The sequence below is a fragment of the Vulpes vulpes genome, chromosome 5 (genome assembly GCF_048418805.1).
Source record: "Vulpes vulpes isolate BD-2025 chromosome 5, VulVul3, whole genome shotgun sequence".
Classification (NCBI taxonomy): domain Eukaryota; kingdom Metazoa; phylum Chordata; class Mammalia; order Carnivora; family Canidae; genus Vulpes; species Vulpes vulpes.
Window position 1 is genome coordinate 25,991,657 of NC_132784.1, and position 20,844 is coordinate 26,012,500.

At 42.0% G+C, this 20,844-nt stretch overlaps 1 protein-coding gene and 1 long non-coding RNA gene across 42 annotated transcripts in view; one reads left to right on the plus strand and one right to left on the minus strand.

Moving 5' to 3' along the window:
- GTDC1 (glycosyltransferase like domain containing 1) overlaps window positions 1-20,844 on the minus strand; it is a 428,467-nt gene that overhangs the window by 30,722 nt on the left and 376,901 nt on the right. For 18 of the 41 annotated variants that reach the window (XM_072757661.1, XM_072757667.1, XM_072757670.1 and 15 more), the window contains 3 exons: window positions 17,578-17,648; window positions 16,781-16,872; window positions 9,151-11,502 (listed from right to left, as the gene is read on the minus strand). In XM_072757661.1, coding sequence (XP_072613762.1) covers window positions 11,419-11,502; window positions 16,781-16,872; window positions 17,578-17,648 — 247 coding nt within the window. In that variant the 3' untranslated portion in view covers window positions 9,151-11,418. Of the gene's footprint in view, window positions 1-3,330; window positions 3,854-5,520; window positions 5,635-5,657; window positions 7,084-9,150; window positions 11,503-14,946; window positions 15,195-16,780; window positions 16,873-17,577; window positions 17,649-20,844 lie in introns of those variants that run through there. The other 23 variants (XM_072757656.1, XM_072757658.1, XM_072757651.1 and 20 more) reach the window with 10 other exon arrangements.
- LOC140598982 (uncharacterized) lies at window positions 1,589-17,493 on the plus strand. Its single transcript, XR_012001514.1, has 2 exons — window positions 1,589-2,014; window positions 9,880-17,493. It is a non-coding gene; the product is annotated as an uncharacterized lncRNA (long non-coding RNA).

A 20,844-nucleotide genomic window follows, 5' to 3' on the forward strand; every position in this document is an offset into this window, starting at 1 on the left:
GCCTTCAACACAGCATCGGCCCTGCACTGGAGGCTCAGTTGCTGAGTTTCTCTAGCTCGTAAGGGAAGGGAACATTTCTCACTAGATAACTTGAGTTTGTAACTTTAAAAAAACCTCCAAACCTGCTCATCTATGGCAAGTAAGTGTACTCCCTTTGTTACAGGGTATGCAATTAGATGCATTCGAAATAAAAGGTAAGTTAAATCCGAAGTCCCCATGACAAGAACGTACTATTTTAGAACAGGGAGTGTCAAGTGTTGTTTTTCAAACCAGAACCAAAGGGTATTTCACAGGTAATTTCTCAGGGCTGATGTTAGCTAATTATTAGCTACCATCCCCGGCCTCCCATTCTAAGTGACTATCTCCTGGCAGAAAGACACAGCTAGGAGTGTTTTGTTTCATTTGTCCTTGGAGTTTTTATCAGCATCAAGAAGGTGGACGGAGCCAAAGTTAGAAGAATTCTGGAGCTAAGCAAAAAGCGACCCGCTTAACAGCCCCCATTAATTGGGGCTGTTACATGATTAATTTGAGAAAAACAGAAGAGACGGATTCCTTTACAACTCACAGTTGGATGCAACGCACTAAAAGTAATCCTGTAAATTACATTTTAAATCTTCAACATATTCCGAGCAGATAAAATAGTGGCATGATTGACCAAACTCCTTTTAAAAGTACACATATTACGATGCATCATAGTTATAAACAGATGGTATTTGGCCTCCTTCCTATTCTCAACATTTGGAATTTCTAAACTATGTGAATTAAACAATAATATTTTATAAACATACAAGGGATTTTGCTCACTGCTTTGTTAACATAGAAATTATACAATGCTGACATTTATTTAAATTTTAAAAAGTAAACAACAGTGTGCATTGAAATAAAGCAAACTAAAATCAACATAGAGAAGTATGTTCTGTGTGCATATTACCTACAGTGGCACTGGCCTTCCTAAGGAAAGACATAATAGGTTGGAGAACAAGTGGTAGCTGAGATGGGCCTAATCCTTTGTACTCCAAAGGCTCATTTAACACCTCTCTGTAAACAACGGATATTTATACCATAATTGGTTATTTGACCATCCGCGTTCATTTACTATGTAACCTGCTATTATGGAGTTAAAAGAAGTTCTCCTTCATTGGCTCGTCAGCTTTCATGGTAGTGAAAGTGTCCTCGCAGCTTTAAAAACACTTGCACAAACAGGAATGGTTCTGACACTTGTACTCATAATGAGAAACATGATCATCATATCAATAAGTGTGTATCTTTTCTTTGGGGGGGGGGCAGATTATTGCCAGAAAGAAAGGGAAATGTATCAGATCTTAATGTCATTTCCTGAGATACTTTTCTAAAAATTACAGCTTTAACCCTCTCGCTACATGTTGAAAGGGAGACCCATCTGCTGAGTCGATGTGCAAAATAGAGGCACTTGGGTTTTCAAACACTGTTCCTGGATTTGCAAAGTTAGGCTGTGATGAATAAATAATGAATCAGATATTTCAATCAGTTTTATGATTTTTTTTTCCAAGGCCCTGATTATCATTGTTTACAGACAGTGTGTTCTCCATGCACTTCCCACGTGCTAGTGTTTAGCCTTTCAAGGGGAGGCTCCTGCAGGCCCACCTCGGGGACCTCGGTGCACCCCTGGGCTGCTTTTCTCACATTTTAACCAAACAACCGGCCCACCCGCCCCATATTTGCAAGCCTGCACCTCGAATAATATCTCCAGCAGCGGGGGGGGGGGGGGGCACGAGCACGCCAGGTGAGGGGCTCCTGTCCTGGGGGGCCCTTAGCGCACGTGGTGTGTCGGGGGCACCAGGCAGGAAACACGCCGTCCCGCCTGGAATAGGCGAAGCCCGGGACGAGGGGCACGTCCCTCCCTTATGCACGTGAGTCTAATGTGTGCACCTGATCGACACGAGTGATGCACAGTCCCAGGGCGGGGAGGCTCCTGAGGAGGGCGGCCGCCGGCTCCGACCGCCAAGTTTCTCAGAAACTTCCTGTGAGCGAGCAGGTGAGTGCAGGCCAGCCGGGCTTGCGCCCCTTCTCCTGCCCCCTCCGCTCGCCGCTCCGTGGCCCCGGCCAGGTCCTCTCCCCGCTCCGCCTCGACCCCCAGCGCGGCCGCGGGAGGGGCGCGGGGGCGGGGGCGCAGGAGGCGCAAGGGGCGGGGCGGGGTGCGCAGGGGGGGGTGCGCAGGGGGGGGACGCAGGGGGGACGCAGGGGGAGCGGGCGGGGGCGTAGGGGGAGCAGGGGCTGCAGGGGGCGGAGGCGCAGGGGGAGCGGGCGGGGTCCCAGGGGCGCAGGGGCCGCCGGGGGCGGGGGCGCAGGGGGAGCGGGCGGGGTCCCAGGGGCGCAGGGGCCGCAGGGGGCGGGGGCGCAGGGGGAGCGGGCGGGGTCCCAGGGGGCGCAGGGGGCTGGGGCGCACCCCGCGGCCGGCCGGCTCCCCCTCGGGCTCTGGCTTCAGGCGACCTTCCCGTTCGCAAGGGGAGGGGGCGCGGCGATCAGTCCCCCCGTCCTGGCTCCGGGCGTCCTCGCGGAGGACAGACGGGCCCCCCTCCCCCCGGGACGGACCGGCCACCCGGGGAAGCCAGTTGGGTGCCGGTCGGGGCGGGCAGGGGGGAGCAGGGGCGCCAGCGGGCCACGCGGGGCGTGTGCGGGGCAGCGCGGGAGTGCGAGCCGCGGGGCGGGGCGGGGCCGCGGGGGTGGGGGTAGGGTGCAGGTGCAGGTGCAGGTGCAGGTGCAGGGGTGGGGGTGGGGCGAGGGTGCGCGCGGGGGCTGGAGTGGGTGCGGGGGCGGGGGCGGGGGCGGGCGCTGGGCGGCGACCCGGTGACCTCCGCGTGGCCCTCCGGCCCGGTCGCTGGCGGGGCGCGGTGCGGGGCTCGGAGCTCGGGGCCGGGGCGGGGGCCGGGGCCGGGGCGGGCGGGGGGCGAGCGCAGGCCGGGCCGCGGCCCGACGGAGCGCGGGGAGCGAGCGGCGGGGACCCGCAGCCCGGGACCGGGCGTGCACCTGCCGTGTGGCAGCTGGCGGCCGCGGCCGAGGGGCGCTCAACGCCGAGGGTGGGAACGGGGCCCCCATCTGTGCCAAGGGAAGGTGCAGGCGGCCGCGCCCCCGGGGCCTGGGGCCCGGGGCCTGGGGCCGGCTCGCAGCTGCACAGCTCCTGGGGACCCCCCCCCAGGACCATGAATACTCTGCTCCAGCACATCTTGCTTCCTCAAAACCCCATTGCTCATACTTTTTAAGTCTCAGAATTTGGTGCTTAGAGTGTTGCAATTCACGATCTCCACCGAAATCCTACGCTCGCGCGCACACAGACGCGCGCGCACACACACATTTTGTTTTTCAGTTTTGTAGATTCCTTTTTTTTTTTTTTTCCTGGCCTGTTATCACAGCCTGGGAAATGCAGGGGAAGAGCCAAGCCGCCTGAAAGGCAGGGAACGAGGCAGCCAGCACCAGAGAGCACAGGTCCCCACCTTGGCCCTGCAGCTCCAGGGGAAAACGGGGAGAGGTGTGTGGTTCCAGGACTTGGCTGTCAAGGAGCATCACAGAACAGGCGGTGACCCCGCAACAGCCGGCCTTCTCCATCCATGGAGAAGTGTTGAGTCCAGCATCTACTCACATCACAAAGCTCTAGTTCTGCGCCCCCCTTTCTGACCCTGCAGTTAGGTGACCTCTGGGGGCCACCCTGTCCCACCGCCAGGTCCTCTTCTGTGTTTCTTCCCTCTGGTTGTTGGGTCACCTTTAGACATGGACCTTCGCCTCCTTGTTGGGAATCTGTTTACTGATAGAATTGATGCAGCAGGTGGAAGGCAACAAGGCCACCTTGTTGGGTCGGTCATCTTACACATCTTCCGCTCTGTAGAGGATATTTTTTCCATTTTTTTTATTCGTATTTTTCATCAGGGTCATTCACCCCCCACCCCCCAGCATTCTACAATTCTTTTCAAAGTGTCTTTTCATGTGGTTCCAGAGAAGTGATTTGCCCACACCCCAAATAACGCTCTCTGCGCTCAAGCTCCAGAGCTGCATGTCAGTGATTCTCAAATAAATACCTGCTGATCCATACCTTCAGTTTAAATGATTCCTAATGTTATCGGCCCCTCACATGCTTGAACCCAGAACTCTTGGGGACTGGTTGCCAGCCACAGGGCAGTTACCCTCAGGGTGTGGACACGGTTAAGTTTTTGCCCTGGTCTCTTCAGTTGCAGAAGGCACAGAACCTTCCTTATTTCCTACCTTCCCCAGAAGTGGTAGTTAGTAGTTCAGCAGAGTCAAAAAAGGATATAAATCACACTAGGTCCCAAACCCATCTCCTAGTACACGATTAGGAAAACTTTAAAAATCTCCTGCAAGCTTCTTCTAGGCCTTCTGTGCTTTGGGTCTGCCCTCCCCACCTTTTGACTTTATCCTTCCAGTAAAATAAAGAAGGTGAAAGAGCATACACAGCCGGAGTTTCTCTTTCCTTATAGCTTCCCAGCATTTGAGAGAATCGTGTTTTAGGCCAGTTGTTTAGTTCATGTTTCTACCACCCACCAAAGAACAGCACAGGATTAAGTTTATATTAATAAATGATGTTCATGACTAGGTTTCTAAATGCCGAAGTTATGATTTATTTTTTTAAACGGGTGGAGAAAGGAGAGCCCCTAAGCCACTGAAAATCCTTGGCTTGACGCATTTCTGGGGGCGTTTTGTCCTCTTGGGTTTTTTTTTTTTGGTACCTCTAATTCTCCTTTGAGTGCTATCACAGTCAACTAAATAAATATTTTGTTGACTATTTACCTTTGTCCATAGCTTCAAACCCTGTGTTTATTTTAGTTGAATTTATTAAGAAAAGAAAAAAAACACCATTTCATGTTCCCCTTTCCTACTCTCTGTTTATAATTGTCCCTGTTTATCCCTCCACCCCATTAAGAGTTTCACAATAAAACCCTGCACCAAATAAATTAAAATCTGCAACTTCAGACACCCAAAGAAGAGGACATTAATCCACTTAGTAAAATACCCAGACCTCCCCCTCTCAATTTCAGCTCTTGCTAATGTAACATTTAGTAATTGCAGCTGGCTCCTTCGGCTTTCCTCCCTCCCTTTCCTTCTGAATCACATTGGCCTTGTGTAACCTTCATTTCCTCTCCTGCCCCCCGCATTTGTCCACGTACTTTTCTTTGACCATGTTTGTCTGTCTTTTGCTGCCTGGATTGGAAGCAGCCCATGGAGCTTTCTAAGAGCCTCAGACTTTCTGATAAAATCCTGTTCTACCTCCCCATGCACTATTAATGCTTTGTACAGTTTTTATGTATCCTTCACTTAAGGAGTTACTGCTCTAGATTTTTCTGATTGATCATTGAGTTATTCTGGCTTTTGAGAGCTGCCTCCATGATCCTGAAGCAGAGGCTTTTTTCCTTGGCATGTGCTTTGCCTTTTCCTGGCAAGGACAGGCACCTCGGTGCGACTGTGATTCTTAACGTTACGATTCGAGGCTAATTGGTTCAGTTAGGCTTGTGCTATGAGCAGCCCCGGACTCACTGTTTCGGGCTCCGTGAGGTTGTCTGGTTGAAGGGTGTGTTGTAAGCACAAGATGTGATACACTGATATTGTACTTGATTATCAGTTTTCAAAAACAGCTGCATGCTTTGAGATCTGTGTAAGGAAATATCAGAAGATAATATACCATTGGTATTTATTACTCTATAATTAAGGATGTGTCAGTGTTTCCTTTGAAAAAAAAACCCCTATTTTCAGAAATTCATATCTCAGGCATAAATTTCCCTATGAATTACAGTCTAATACCATATTAGAAGGATCTTCTTTTGCAGTTATCCCTCCCCTTCCTTTTCTTTCCGGGGAAATAAGTTTCAGGATGTAATTTCTGGGTTATCTATTTGGGATGAGAGGAAGCACTCCCTTTGCCTCACAATTAAAGGTGCTCCTGCCGCCCATGCACCTGCTCCCTCTGTCCTCGGCCCTTTGCATCCGGTGAGATCGTGGGGGCCGCAGGAAGGGTCAGCCTTCGATGCGTGGAGGAGGACCGTCACCGCCGTATGCCATCAAAGGCCACAGAGAAGGTTCGGCTGTCCGAAGGCTCGCATGTGCCACAGTCTGAGATTTTCAGTACCGGGAATGGATTCTTGTACATTCTTCTCCTTGTGGCCACTTGGAATACAAATGCGACCACGAGTGACACAAAACCAGTCTATGGACAGGTCCTGGCAACTGATTAATCCACGTTCCCTCTGCTGGTAAGGGCGGCAGGAGGAGGAAAGAGGGGAAGAGGGTGGAGAGAGAGCTTTGCCTCTTCTCCTCCTTTAAGGGATGGTGGTCTCGACCAATTGGACTGACCACAGCCTTCTGCCCGAGGTTGTTCTAGACCTGCCTCTACTGGCACGGGAGCCACGGCAACTCGGCTTCTTGTTAGGGCCTCAGTCTCCCCACAGGTTTCAAAAACAAATACTGACCAGGAGGGCCAGGAAAGTTACGGGTATAAGGGCAGCTGAGTGGAAAGACCACAGGGAGTGGCAGGCCTATGGTGGCTGTTGAGGCCTGTGCGATAATAGTAATAATCCAGACACTTAAAACATTGGCCTCACGACATGGTCTCTCATGCCTCTTTTTAAGACCAGCCATGTGGGTCGTGAAGCATCCCCCTGCTACCCTCAGCACTCCCTTGCCTAGGGGTCCAGCAGTCATGCTCACTGACCTTGGTGCTTCCTGAAAGACACACGGGTGACGGGGACATTATCCCCCATGGGGGGGGGGGGGGGGAGGCTTACACAACAAGTCTCTGTTTCTACAACATAGTCTGGCTCCTAAGTGTGCCATTATATGATCCCTTGGCTTTCTCATTGGGGAAATAATGGAAATATTAAATTTTTAAATATAAAGGATTTCAACTTCTTAAAGAAAGGTATCACACAAGCATTCCCAGAAGTGGCTTCCAGCACATCACCTTAGGTCCACTGTTTAAATGCAGTAATTGAGGAGAGTAAAACAAAGCCTCTTAGATCATCTCCCACGAATCATCAGTTCCTTCTATCCGTTTATGAGAAGAATTATGATCCTGTCTTAGGGTTGAAACTCATAACCATAGAGCTGCAAGAGAGAAGAGGGAATCACTTAGGTAATGATAATAGGAGGATCCCTGAAGACACTGACCCCAAATTCCACTGTAGCAAAACGGGCTGTAGGGTGAGCAAGGGTCCCAGTCCCTGAAGTCATACGTACCTCCTATGCAGCTAGGGAATTCCAAAAACATGAGGGAAGAAGCTCCTTCTCATGGATTCCAAGGAAGGACAGAGTTGGGCAACTGACCCTGTCGCTGAGGAGGAAAGGGAATGGGCACCAGTATGGGAGGCGGGGAGTGTGGTTAGGAGCTCAGACAGCTCTGTGCTGCACCACACAGCTTGAATTTTCCAAGATGTCAAGACTGGCTCATGTAACATCTCCCTTTATCTTCTTCTCATTATCTTTCAAAAGGGAGTTTACAGAACTATGGTTTTCCATGTTGAGTTTGTAATGTTATAGGAATTAATGAGAAGTGGTGGTCAGCAGCCCCAGGAAAAAGGGACCCAAGGATCATCAAGTCAGCCGTTTTCAAAGTATGATTTGTTTCAGGATTCAGGGTAAGTCCTGGGCTCCTGGTTGAGGGGAAAGTCTTCTCATGCAAAACTGGCAGTTAGGGCAGTTTCTCCAACCATCTGAAGGGAAATGGTTTTCTGACCAGATCAATAGTCTAGAGTCAAGGAATGTTAAGGAAGGCAAAGTAGGAAAACTAACCAAAGTATTTATAGCTCTTATCAGAAGACATATCCAATAATAACAGGTAAGACATGTGAAAACTCAAAAAGTACAAATGGCCTTTGGGCAGGATGACCCCACTTTAGAAATAAGCCAGCAGCCACTGTGAGAATGTGCCTCTGCCCGTTACATGTCTATACTTTCTACTATCACTTCTCTGACTTAACATTTATCGTAAATTTGGTGTAAACCCCCATGGTTTTTGTTGTTGTTGTTATATCTTAATCACCAATATACATAGCTTTGAGCAGCATGTAGAATTATTTGCGTGTTTTTAGACTTTCCCAGTCATATTTTAATGAACAGCTCTGAAGGGAGGGTCTGGTATATAGAAGCCATTAGTTGTCCCATATCTCAATTCAGATTTTAAAACAAAACATGTCAGTGGTTTATAATATACCCTCTTCATTGTTAAGCATCAAGTCTGATACCAAAGACCACCCAATTCACCACTGAAACAGAAAGGCACTTAGGGCGATACCTGTCAATAGTCAATAGAAGAATGACACTCATAGGATATGTCAACGTTAAGAGACAGCATGGACTATCGTTTGAAAACTGATTCTATCACCCGCAGAAAGTATCTTGAGACTTAACTGAAAATTTTATTGTGGCTCATAATATTTCTGGGTAGCAGATGCTTTCTCAAAAACAGATTTTACTTTTAAAAATATCAAATATAATTAACACCTTCAACATAAAATGAAATCTTTGCTTCCAGATGCATTTCAAGGTGTTGAAATGAATCTGTACAGCCCTCCACGGCTGCGAGTTTCCATCGGCTTACTGATTCTGCTGCCATCTTCATGTGGCGTGTCTACAGACTTGAGAGCCACAGCAGGGCATTGAAACCTAGCCGTATCTGAAGGCTGCTTATTAAATCACGAGTTTTTTTTTGAGAAAGGTCTCCTGACCCATGCCCGATCAACACGGTTTACGTGAATAGATTAAGAGCTAGGTGCCCTGCTATTTATTACAGAAACACCTAGCCAGAAACACAGATTAGGTGAGTTCATGGCAAGCATTCCGGACACCGTACCAAGGTCTTGATAACGAGCAGACTTTTAAAACAATTAAAATTGAAATTGGCTTAGTGACTTATTTTAAAAGATAAAATCAACAGAACTGACTGTTTAAAAAAAAAAGAAAGATCAAAATCTTCAACCGCCATACTCAAAATAAGAAATAATGGGAGGGTTCGATCTCTTTATTCAAAGTAAGGGAAATAGGAATTAAAAAGTCAGCTTGTATTTGCAATTATCCTGTGACTTCAATGAAACATGGGTTAACTTAATAACATCCCATCCCACCGTATCATGGATTTGAGGAGCGTACAACACACAGACACGCACACACTTCAGGTTTTCAAATGCTAAGAATTACACATTTACGGAGCTCTTTATTGTTTATGTGCACCAATACCCAGTCTGACAGCGCAGTTTTTAAGAAGTGACACCTTTAATGTAAATTTTTATTCTAGAAGGAATACAGCTAAAGACAAAAGCTGACTTGAGTTCATGGGCATACGGGGAAAAAACCTCCATACACAGGTAACTTTCAACCACGTCTTCTACAAAATGGGAGACCATAATTTTCAGGACAGTACAACCCAGTAAACTAAACACCGTTTCCTGGCTGTGAGATTATATTATTATTTCGAGAAGACATCACTGTGACATGGCATTCTTCTGACTGAGGCCAATTTACTGGTCTAGTTCATCTCATTAGATGATAAACCCTGGCCAAAGAGTCTAAGAACCTCTCAGGCATATTTACATCTTCACGTGTGCACTCAAAAGGAGCTCACCTGAGAGATTCCGGGTTCCCCAGTCTCAGACTGGAAGGCACTTCTGAAATGATCCCTGAGCCCTTTGTTTTATGGGTGAGGAGGTAATCTGTTCAGTGACTTCCCCACAACTGATAGGACTCGAAGCCAGTGCTGTGATGTCCCACCACACGTTAAGGATCTCACGCTGCTTACGGAGAGGACTATCTGCAAAGATAGGGCTTGTTATTTCTGCTTCTTATTCTTCCTGCTTTTAAATTCCCAGGCCCGATGGATTCTGAATTCCTCCTTTCTTTGACCTGCAGGACTGCCTCTATCCTGAGGCCTCCATCTGGCTCCCTGACCTCGATCTGTTTCCTGCTGACGATTTTGCCGCCTGTCAAATGGGCCCCCACTGGACTTCTGAGTCATTGCCTGCTCTATCTAGGATGCCTGCTAGACCACTCAGTCCTTCTGGAAGCCAGAAGGCCGTGCTTGGCCCCTGTCTTCCCTCCTCTCCCTGGCTGTTCCTCACTCTCCGCAGTGTATAAAAGTTATTCCTTTCAAAAGCTAGGAAAGTTACAATTTACCTGTCAGTAAACAGAAGATGGTTTATCAACAGACTTTACCTTAATGACTACAAATGTTTACCTCCTGCTTTCCAGAATGCAAAGAAAATCTTGGAAATGTCATAATATCTTACAAACATTTGCAAAACAGATCCTCGTACATCCGGAAAAGAGACAATTGTATTCGCTGTCTCTGACACAAGGAGAGAGCGTTCGGTGAGAAACATACAGAGACATGTACACTCTTCCACATAAATGAGATATGCTAATTAAAAATTGCAGTCGGCACTTTATTAAAAATTTATTTTACAATCTAGCCGTTCCAAAAACATCTTTATATCAACAAATACAGCAGCTTGACTATTGGAATCACAAGTGATTTATCTTGAAAAGATTATATTTGTAGCTGGATGCAAATTTTTTTGAGGGAACCTTTATATCAAAATCATTGCTTTGGTAGAGGTATTTTGATTTCTCTGGTTTTTTTACCCCCGGGGGTGGGGGGGGGGGAGGAAAGAAATAAAAATAAAAAATTAAAGCAAGTATCTCAGTGTTCATTTTCTGGGCGAGGTGGCCCCACTGAGTGTGTTTCCCATGCTTGTCCGAATGACAGCTGTTTATCTCGAAACTTTAAATCAGTGAGATGCCAGTGTGACTCAGTGAGTCATGGGACTACCTGCCGGACCCCTTATCAAGACCCTCACTTACAGCCCCCTGGTGCCGGAGCATCGTCCCTTCGCTGGGATGACCGTGCTCCAGCCCCCCGGCCCCCGCTCACGCCCCGGCCCAGCGAGGACACCAGGAGGCTCCACGACAACCTGGCAACCTGGGCAGAAACCCAGCCAAGCGCGAGCTTTTGAAGCTGCAGTTTGGCTGCCATCGCGTCGGCAGAAAGAAAGAATTCAGGCACCATGTCATCCAGTACAAAGGATAAAAACGGATTCAACCGGAAATTCAATGTGGCACCACATATGGGATACATGAGTGCGGTTATACAACAGGCCACATATTTTTTTTTTTTTGAACAGTCTCCTCCATGTGATGCCGAGGACATGTGTAACCATCATAACGTCTCTGGGAATCTGTATTTAATTTGAGTTGGGGTGGTGGCAGGGATGGGAGATCTGAAGCCGCCACAGGTTTGTGGCAGATGGCTCTGTGTCAGCTATGACAAGCAGCCAGGCTCAGCTTCCTCTGCAGATTTTCTTTTCTCTCTGATCAGGTAAATATGGGCACACTCTGGAAAGTTCTACAGATTCCGCCTTAGGCTGCAAGTTTGTGACTTAGCCCCATCTGTCACAAATCTTCCCTAGGTTCTGTTGTAAGCAGAGACCTGAATTTCCCATGTAGGGCTGCCCAGGAGAAAGGAGTCGTTTCACCCTGTGTGAGGGGAGGGAGAGAAGAGAAAGCAAGGAAGGAGCATTAACAACCCAAAGACTAAAGCACGCTCAAAATTCATATTGCAAATTTGCATAACTTACGTCAATTAGGTTTCAAAAAGCCACCAAGTAAATGGTTCTCGAGTTTCATCAACCCGGGAAATCCCAGTTTCTGATTGGTGTAAAGTGGAACTGTATTCTCCACCGTGGGGGAAGGCTCCCGATTTTTCGCAAATGGGGGCCTTCCACTGCACACATATTCCCTGGTTTATGTCATTGGGCGGCGGCTATTCCGAGTTTATCATCCAACTTTTCACTTTCATAAACACAAGATACACAACACTCTTAACCCATGTTTTGGCTGATGCGAATTTTACTTTTAAGTGGTTAAGGCACCAGAGAAATGCCTTTACTGTTACGTGAAATGTAGAAAGCGCTTCGAGATTACCAACAGGTTTATATTTATTATTTCATTATAGCAGTACCTCGGGGGGGAAATGCTATTAAGAATTTAGGGGGGGAGGGAAATTCCTCCGGGTTGACAGATGAATCATATAGAGAGGTTTGGAAGTTCACCTAGAGCCAGGCTGCAAATGAGTAGCAGAGGAGGACAAGACGCCAAAGCCTCTAACTTGGATGATCTTGATCATCCAAAGTATATCCATTGTGCTAAAGGTTGTTTTGCTTTTGTTTTGCTTAGATAAATCAAAGGAAAGCCAAACCAAATAAAATTGCAGAAGGAAGTGAAGGGGGAGAAGACCAAGGAGGAGGGAGACAGGGAAAGAAGCTGCCTTAAATTGTGCTGGTGCAGTTGAGAGATTTCTAGAAGTTCTAAAAAATGTCACAAGCTTTCAAGTTTTCGTTTTTAAGGAAAAAAGTCATGACGTTGGAGGGGTGTTAATACAAGTGAGCAACACCTTCTTGACATCTAGAGTATAAGCTCAAATTAAAAGGGGACTAAAAAGTGACCAGCCTCACGTAGGAAACAAAGTGGCTTGGCTGTGGTTCGGGGAGATAGAGCCTGATATAATTAAGACAACCACAAATGGCTTTTCTGGGCACTGGATCTGAACTGTAGGCTTAATCATTGTTTGGAATCATTTTGAGGCAGAAATCTGAAAATTCTTCTGTCCTCCAATTAAGAGCAGGTTATGAAGGTTTCTAGAATGTTGAGGAACTTGAAGAGGAGAGCAGAAAAAAAATCAGCACTTATCATCTGAAAAATCTTAAGAAACTACAGGTCTCTCAGAAGCACAAGAGCGAATGCATCTCTCTCTCTCTCTCTCTCTCTCTCTCTCTCAACACAAAATATTGCTCGATTTGTAAATAAAAGTAAATGGAATAGGACGGGAATGAAGGTCTATCCCATTAGTCTGGGCGGTATTCACTTTATACAAGTGCCCCGTTTGCGCCCTGTGCTCTCTTCAGTGCTGGTAACAAGATCACGTCCATCATTTTTTTTCCTCTAAAACATTTTAACCAAGAACAATGAGAAGTTTACAGAAATCTCAGGTACTCTCAAAAAGTTGTTGGGAATTCTGAGTAAGTAAATTTCCATAGTAAAAATGAAGCAAAAAGACAACTTCATGGTGTTGGACTTACGTGGGCTGGAAAAGGGAAAAAGTACTGTTAGTGTAAGAAGTCATTCCGTGGCTAATTATTTTATGGTTACTTCTAGAATCGTGTGTTCAAGTTAGGTTTGGGAGTCGCAGAAAGCTCCCTGTCGTGGATGAAATGAAACCTTGTTTTGGATCTGTTGTGACAAGTATGTGGCCAGTATGTCTGACCTACTCAGAAAGGGAAGTGTCCTCAAAGTACGAGAAAGCTGTAGTCAGTGACTAAACTTCGATGAAAACTTTTGAAAGAAATCGTTAGATTTTTTTTAAATTAAGGAAAGGGTTTCTAATTTTTTTAAAATGATTAAGAAACATTTAATTTCTGCATGCACTGGATTTCTCTTACGAAAGATCTTAAAAAATGTGTGTGTGTGGGAGAGAGAGAGAGAGAGAGAGAGATGGAGAGAGAGAGAGAGGGAAAACATACTTGCATGCATGTGAGGAATTTAAACATTTCAAATGTGAAACCTTTTCAGGTGAGAAGTCATGGGCAACAGTGTTCTGTAGTAGAAAGAGTCACTTTAAGAAAAAAAAAAAGTATCCAATTCTGTTTCTGCTTTTCAGTTACTAGCATTCTGTTTCCAATCCTGCTTCAAGTTATAGCCCCAAACTCTCACTCATATTGAAAGTATAATGTCTCATGTGAGAAGAAAGCCAAGTGTTAGTAGCCTTATTCTAGTCATTAAATTTCTAAGTGTGAATCCATATGAAAAATCCTATCCTAAAGTGAACCCTATGTGAAAAGCAGTTGAGATGATTTTAAAATGTAAACTTTTGACAAAAAAAGAGAGTAAGGTGTAAAAATGTAAAAGGAGCAAATTAAAGAATTCAGTGACATTCTATCCTTTTAGATCTTAGAAGCATATGTTTTATAAAAGCAAAACAGCACTGTCCAATGGAATAAGTCTAAAAAAAACCCCCAACATTCTCGTTAACAGTACACACAAAGGACTCTTCCATTGCATAAGAAAAGTGAGGAAAATACTGCTTTAGGGTGGGGGTGGGGGTTAGTTCTCTTGTATTTAGTGAAGGCAAATGTTACCTGAAAATGTGTATATTTATAAAACATAAGGTGGAAAAATACCATAGCTTATTATGCCTTATTTACAAAGTTTTAGAAGGCATTCTCTTTCTGTTTTGGCTCTAAATCCTATTACAATAACCATATTACAATAACCCTGTGGCTCTTCCTATGGTTGTCATCAGTTTCTCTGGACGAATGCTTCCTAAAGCTAGATTACTTATAATTTTTGGACTAATTCATTAATTTTAAGACTAATATTTAGATACAGTATTATCATGATCTATATATGAGGACACATCTGAGAGTGTGTAACAGATTTATAGAAAAAAAATCCACAGTAGAAAAATACATAAAACAGAATCATGCATATGAATTCTTATAAATGCTTATGCATAAAATTCTAATTTATAAAACTTTGAGATGGAGCACTTTAAGATGTACAGACCAAACACATGTGTGAAAAGTAGTAGTATGAAATAACATTTAAGGCATAGGTTATCTTTTAAGGGGTATGAGGCATAATTTGATACAGTGACAGCATTACCACTAAGCTGACATTGTTTCAGAGTTTTTCCAAAAGTTGTTTGTCAAATAAATAATTACAGCCATGTTATGAAGTAGCTGCATTAAAATATTTCAACCAGAGGTCTGTTTTCTTTTGTGACTCAAGGCAACTTGTTGCAGTAACTTCTGAAATGGTTAAAAACTTGTCCACGAACACTAACAGAGATGAGGAGGCCTAACCTGAAGCAAAGTTAAAAACTGATAAATTTGGATAGTGGAAATATCATTATGAATACCTCACCAGTTCCACTGCAAGGAAAAAACATTTTCTTTCTTTCTTTCTTAGTTTCTCTTTCTTTTCTTTTCTTTCTTTCTTTCTTTCTTTCTTTCTTTCTTTCTTTCTTTCTTTTTCTTTCTTTCCTTCTTTCTTCTTTCTTTCTTTCTTTCTTTCTTTCTTTTTCTTTCTCTTTCTCTTTCTTTCTTTCTTTCTTTCTTTCTTTCTTTCTTTCTTTCTTTCTTTCTTTCTTTCTCTTTCTTTCTTTTTTGTATCTATATGAGATGACGGATGGTAATTAAGCTGATATTGGTAACCAGTCCACAGTATGTGGACAAGTCAAGTCATTATTCTGTACGTTGTAAGCTGACACAGTGCTGCCAGTTATGTCTCAATAAAACTGAAAAACAAACCAAACTACCCCAAAAATTCACCAGGAGGGAAGAACAGAATCAGTGACTTGATGGTGAGCTCACTGACAAGATCCTTGTGTCATATACAGAAAATGAAGCCATTTGCATAGATACTTATTCTGTTTCTCCGATTTCCATCGTCTGTACCTTTCCATAGCCTGTCACGTGGAAAACGACTCGATTCACATTTTATACAAACCAGAGCACTAGTGAACTTCCCAAACGAGGAAATCTGGATGTAAAGCTTGGAAGGCTGTTTTGTCTGTGAAGCTTCCCCTGTATACGTACAATCGTATTGACTCAAGGACTAATACTGGAGCCCGGAACTGTTCAGTCAGCATTTTAAACTATTATGAGCTACCTTCTGAACCATTGCCAAGTTAATAGACAATGAAAGATAATGAGCTTGAAATTGGGTGTTAAATTGCATTTTTGGTTCTCTCCCGTTTTCTTGAAGTTTAACTGTTTCCTGCAGAAACAAAGTCCTGTTTTGATGTATCGCTATGTAAATATGTATTTTAGGCCATGAAAAGGGAAAGGGGAGAAAAAAAGGCCAGCAAACTGTATTTCATGGAGGAAGGTTATACATTAACACAGGAAAATTAAAATATACTGGATTATAAAACTGCTAGATTGTAAACTGTACTGAATTTATGTAAAATGAAGACGCTACATTCAAAGAATATAACAAGGTATATTACTCATGGCCTAGAGCCACCTTCCAAAGTCGTAAAGCAGATTTATCCCAGTTCAATTACTTAGACTTTAAGCAGGGCCTCTTTGTGTTGTGATTTCAACAATGTAAAATTCTTGATTCAAACAAGGGAAAAAAAAGATAATGAATGAGGGGACTGCCTGATGATGCTATTTAAACTATTCTCCTCTTGCCTTTGCCATTCAGAGAGGAGACTGGCTGTCTCAATCCAAACAAACTGAGGATTTTTCGGTCATTTTATTAAACTGGACAAGGGAAGCATTTGATTCCTGAAGATCATCTTCAAAGTAGTTAAAAAATGAACACCAAACTTCACGGATGTCATTCACCTGAATTTTTGAGGCCTGAAGATTTCATTATGATGGGAAGAAAGGCTTATCCTCATTAGTATAATTGTGGAATCTTTCCTTTACTTCCTTTTAAACTAATGAGTTACATTAATCTAGGTTCATTTTTATAAGCCTCTTGGGGCTAAATGTAAAGGACAGTCATCTTAGAAAACAATAAATTAAAAAAAAAGCATGTACCATGCATTAAGTGCACGTATTTCATAAGACCTAGGTTAATACAACTGGCATCCAGTTTAATTAATCCTTGTTAGTGTAACAACTAATATCCCTCCCTAGCATGTTTCCTTTAAACATTAGTATGTTAATTAAATGTTTTTTTTAAAGATTTTTCTTTGTACTTCAATATGGCATTTATACCACGTAAATCTCGCCTCAATATCTACCTTATAAAGATGTTTTCTTATAATATCTGGTCTCTTGCAGAAATTCTGGAGCCTTTTTGAAAGCTGTTCAGGTGTAGAATACAGATATTCAGCTGCAGGAAAAACAGATACATTTTTAATGAAACAAAAACCTCAAAGCACACACTCGATATTAGTCACTTTACTAATTAAAAATGCATATTGCTCTGTGCTGCCTCGTGTTTTACATTATTTAAGCATGATTTTATAAGGTTACCTCAGCTCACAAGGATGTTTAATGCTAAATAAGACTGTGTAGTTGTGCTGTTTAGACATCTCCTTTGGGTGATTAAAATACATTATTCTAATGTAACACAATGCATATGTGATATATTTAGTGATGAGAATTTTTTTCAAAGAACTGGTACTATAGCCGTATGTACCCTGTAACAACAGTTGCATATTATTAACTAGTCAATTGTTTAAATAATTTGGTGTGACTTCCAGTCCTTGATTTTTCTCTGTGTATATCATTAAAAAAAATCTGCAAGCAATTGCAGCAACACTGACCTGCTTATAAAAATCCATCATTATGGGATGTGTATGCTAACAATGAAGAATGCTATTTGAAAACTTGCTTTTTTGTTATCTTAAAAGAACAGATGGTAAATATAAGCTTACTCTAATGTATTAAAACACATAAAATTTTCCTTAACACTAACATGTTGACTTGCCAAATAAACAATTGCTCCTGCCTAAGTTTATTTTCAAACTTTCTAATTTAGCATGAATCATGTATTAAATCTCAACAAAGATGAAAATTACATTAAAGCAGCTACCTGGAAATATTTCGGGATAAACCAAATCTTTGGGACAAAGTGGGTAACAACCACAATAGACAGCTTCCAGCCTAAAGGAATTTTAGAAAGAAGATAAAAAAAAATATTAAAAAGACATTATTGCTATCATAGCCAGAAAGTGGTTTTGTTTGCTTAAGTTAACAGTATTGAGCCCTGAGTTAACTGGGACGAAAAACATGGTCGGCAGTACAAGCCTTACAGCCAGAGTTGCTCTTTTAAAAGATTTTATTGATCATATATGAATTTCATAGAACAGAACCAGCAGCATATGTTTTGTTCACTGAATTAATCAAAGCGCAGCTCTGCATTTTTTTTGTTGTTTTTAAAATACTGTTTAACACATTTTATAATCAGCAGATAAACACATGTAACAACATGGTAAAGTATGGACAGCTTTTCTTAATAATGCTGCAAAGCCCCAGAATGTTCATTTTTCAAAAATGTTTAAATAAAATAGCAAATACTTAACTTTAACATTCTAGTCGCAGAAATGATCGAGGCACTTTTAAAAGCATCAGAAAAAAATTTACAATCTGTTGTGATGGGGCATTCTCATTTTAAGCTCATGCTTCAAAATAATTTGTGATTTTGCAGAATGCAAAACTATTCCAACCCTTTTACTGAAAATTCTCACGAAGGTTACCTTAATGAACATTTAGCTTTCCTCCCAAAAATTCAGCTTATTTTCCACTTTATCAGCCAAAAATACTTTTATTATTAAACAAATAATAAACAAGAAAGTTTCACTTTGCGAGAGGATTTCCCCAAGGGACACCTATGGGAAGTTTGTTTGTTTGTTTGTTTTCATGTCATAGTAGTAAGGGTTAAGTATTGGGAAGGAATTGCATCTGGAAGGTTGTTAGCCCTGCATAATGGCTATTGATCTGACATATAATAAACCTTAAAGATACCACTGTAATTTCTGTTGGCTAGAAATTACACAGTGAAATTCAAAGCACTCTTTAAAATATGTTTATTTTATGAGAAACTTTGAATTGCATCCAAAATGTTGACCAAAGGCGGAATTTTATTTTGAACTGCAGATTTTTTTCAACCCAAGAATAATTTGAAGTTATGTCAATGTTTACCTTCTTTGTTTACAGTGACAAAGCACATGCAATTTAAGCTGTTTTTAAGTGGGTGATGTTTTCCCTATTTTATTATGTTGACTGAAATTAGTTTAAATGAAAAGTATTTACTTTGAGCTGCAAACTTTGGAAAAATACTGAGTTCAAAGTTTTGCTTGAGAACTGATAGAAGTTATACAAGATAACACAGTGAAAAGGCACGGGATCTAGTTACCAATTATTAATCTCAAAATCTAAACTAATCTCGAAATCTCAAAATTTAATAAATACCTAATATTTTTTTCCTCTGCATACATAGGGTATGCATAGAAATTCTTATCCCAAGCACAGCTATAAACTGCACTGTGACCGTATTATAAAACATTCACTAAAGTTCTGAGCACATAAACCAGTGATATTCTTTATGAACTAAAAGAAAATACGCACTTTTCTGAAGACACTCAGTTTTAAAATGCTGTGCCAATCGAAAAGTAAATACATATGAACATTCTCTTATAATTACATAAAATCAAAAGAGTGAAGTCACAGACATTTCAGAAAAGTGCACATGTTATCTGCTTTTTAATAATGGATTTGAATTAGAGTGTTCTGTTCCCCGAAAGAAAACTGCAGGCCAAGTTACATTTTGAGTCATCGTATGAGCATGTACCATGCCACTTCCAAAAAACCTCTGCTAATTAAAATACAGTGAGATAGGAATGGCATTATTTGATTTAGGAAGAAGAAAATGACAAATTTTGGATTTCGACTTTTATTTGCAAATTATCTTATTTGTGATTATATTTCTAATTCATCAAGAAAAAAAAAAAAAAGCCAGCCACCACTTTTGGTATAATTTTGACTTGTTAAATACTGAGCCTTATTATACAGATTATTTAGATCAGAACTATGTTTTAAAATACATTAAATAGGCCATAATATTTTTAAAGAAATTTATAAACCTCACTGCCATAAGTTTCTCATGTTTTGCTATTTTGAAGAAAATGATCATCTCATGACAATAATACAATTATTCACCATTTCAATTCTTATGCACTACCAGTTAAATAATAAATAGGGTTCCAATTGATCTATTGTTAAAATGACTAGCAAATGACCTTTTTATTCCAATTAACAAATCATCTGCTAAATCTATGAATCTTAATATTCAGATCTATTCACTTCAATTCATACAATTTATCTGCAAATAGTTGTTGGGCTTTTGATTCTAAATATAATTAGCTGATAATTTTGCTTGGCTGAATTACTTTTCTGGAGGGCCTGCAAAGGCTCTCAGTCGCATTATCTAGCAATAATGAATCTGATAGGTGAAATTTTTTACTGTAATGAGGATGAGACACAGTTGTGACACCTGAGTCTACTAATAACAGAAGACTGCTAATTATCGACAGCACTTTTTTGTGTGATGCAAGGAGAAAAAAAAATCCCTCATTATTAAAAAATAAAAAGTTACAATTATAAGTGACACCGGAGGAGAGTAAATAAAATGGAGTGATTAAAACATTGCTGCTTTAAGGGTGTTTTTAATTAAGTGGAAATGCTAATGTTGTCATACTTAGCAGATGGGATTAAAATTAGTTATTGTAAGTAACTCATATTTTATGTTATGGTTTCCACAGCATGTCTACAAGATCTAAGAAAGTGATACATTCCATAAGACATTTTAAAAATGAAATTCTCATACTCTTTACAACTCATAATAATGAACATCATGAATAAACTATTGAAAAAAATCCTGCCAAGGATTTTACCATAGTGACTTAACTAGCAAGGAATGTAGCCATAATGTACTGGACTGTTACAATCTCACTGATGGTATGTCTTTTGCTTTGCTGATTGTTGCATTCCGTATTTCATTCACACTCAACAAAAACAAAAGTTTGGTACTTGGGCATTTAGCCAACATCAAATGTGGTGTCAAGAAGGTAGGGCCTGGATACAAGGAAAGATCGTGACCACCCACTAAGGTGATGTTCTAAACTAAAACAGAGGATGCATCATGTAACTGCAGATAAAAACCTAATTGCACACTTTCTCCTACTTTATTTGTGTAAAATTTTCCATCTGCTACATCTAAAGATGTCTAAACTGTTAGTATCAAACCTGCATTCAGCTGCCAGCTGTGCACATTAAGGATTGCAAAACACTAAGTAAATGA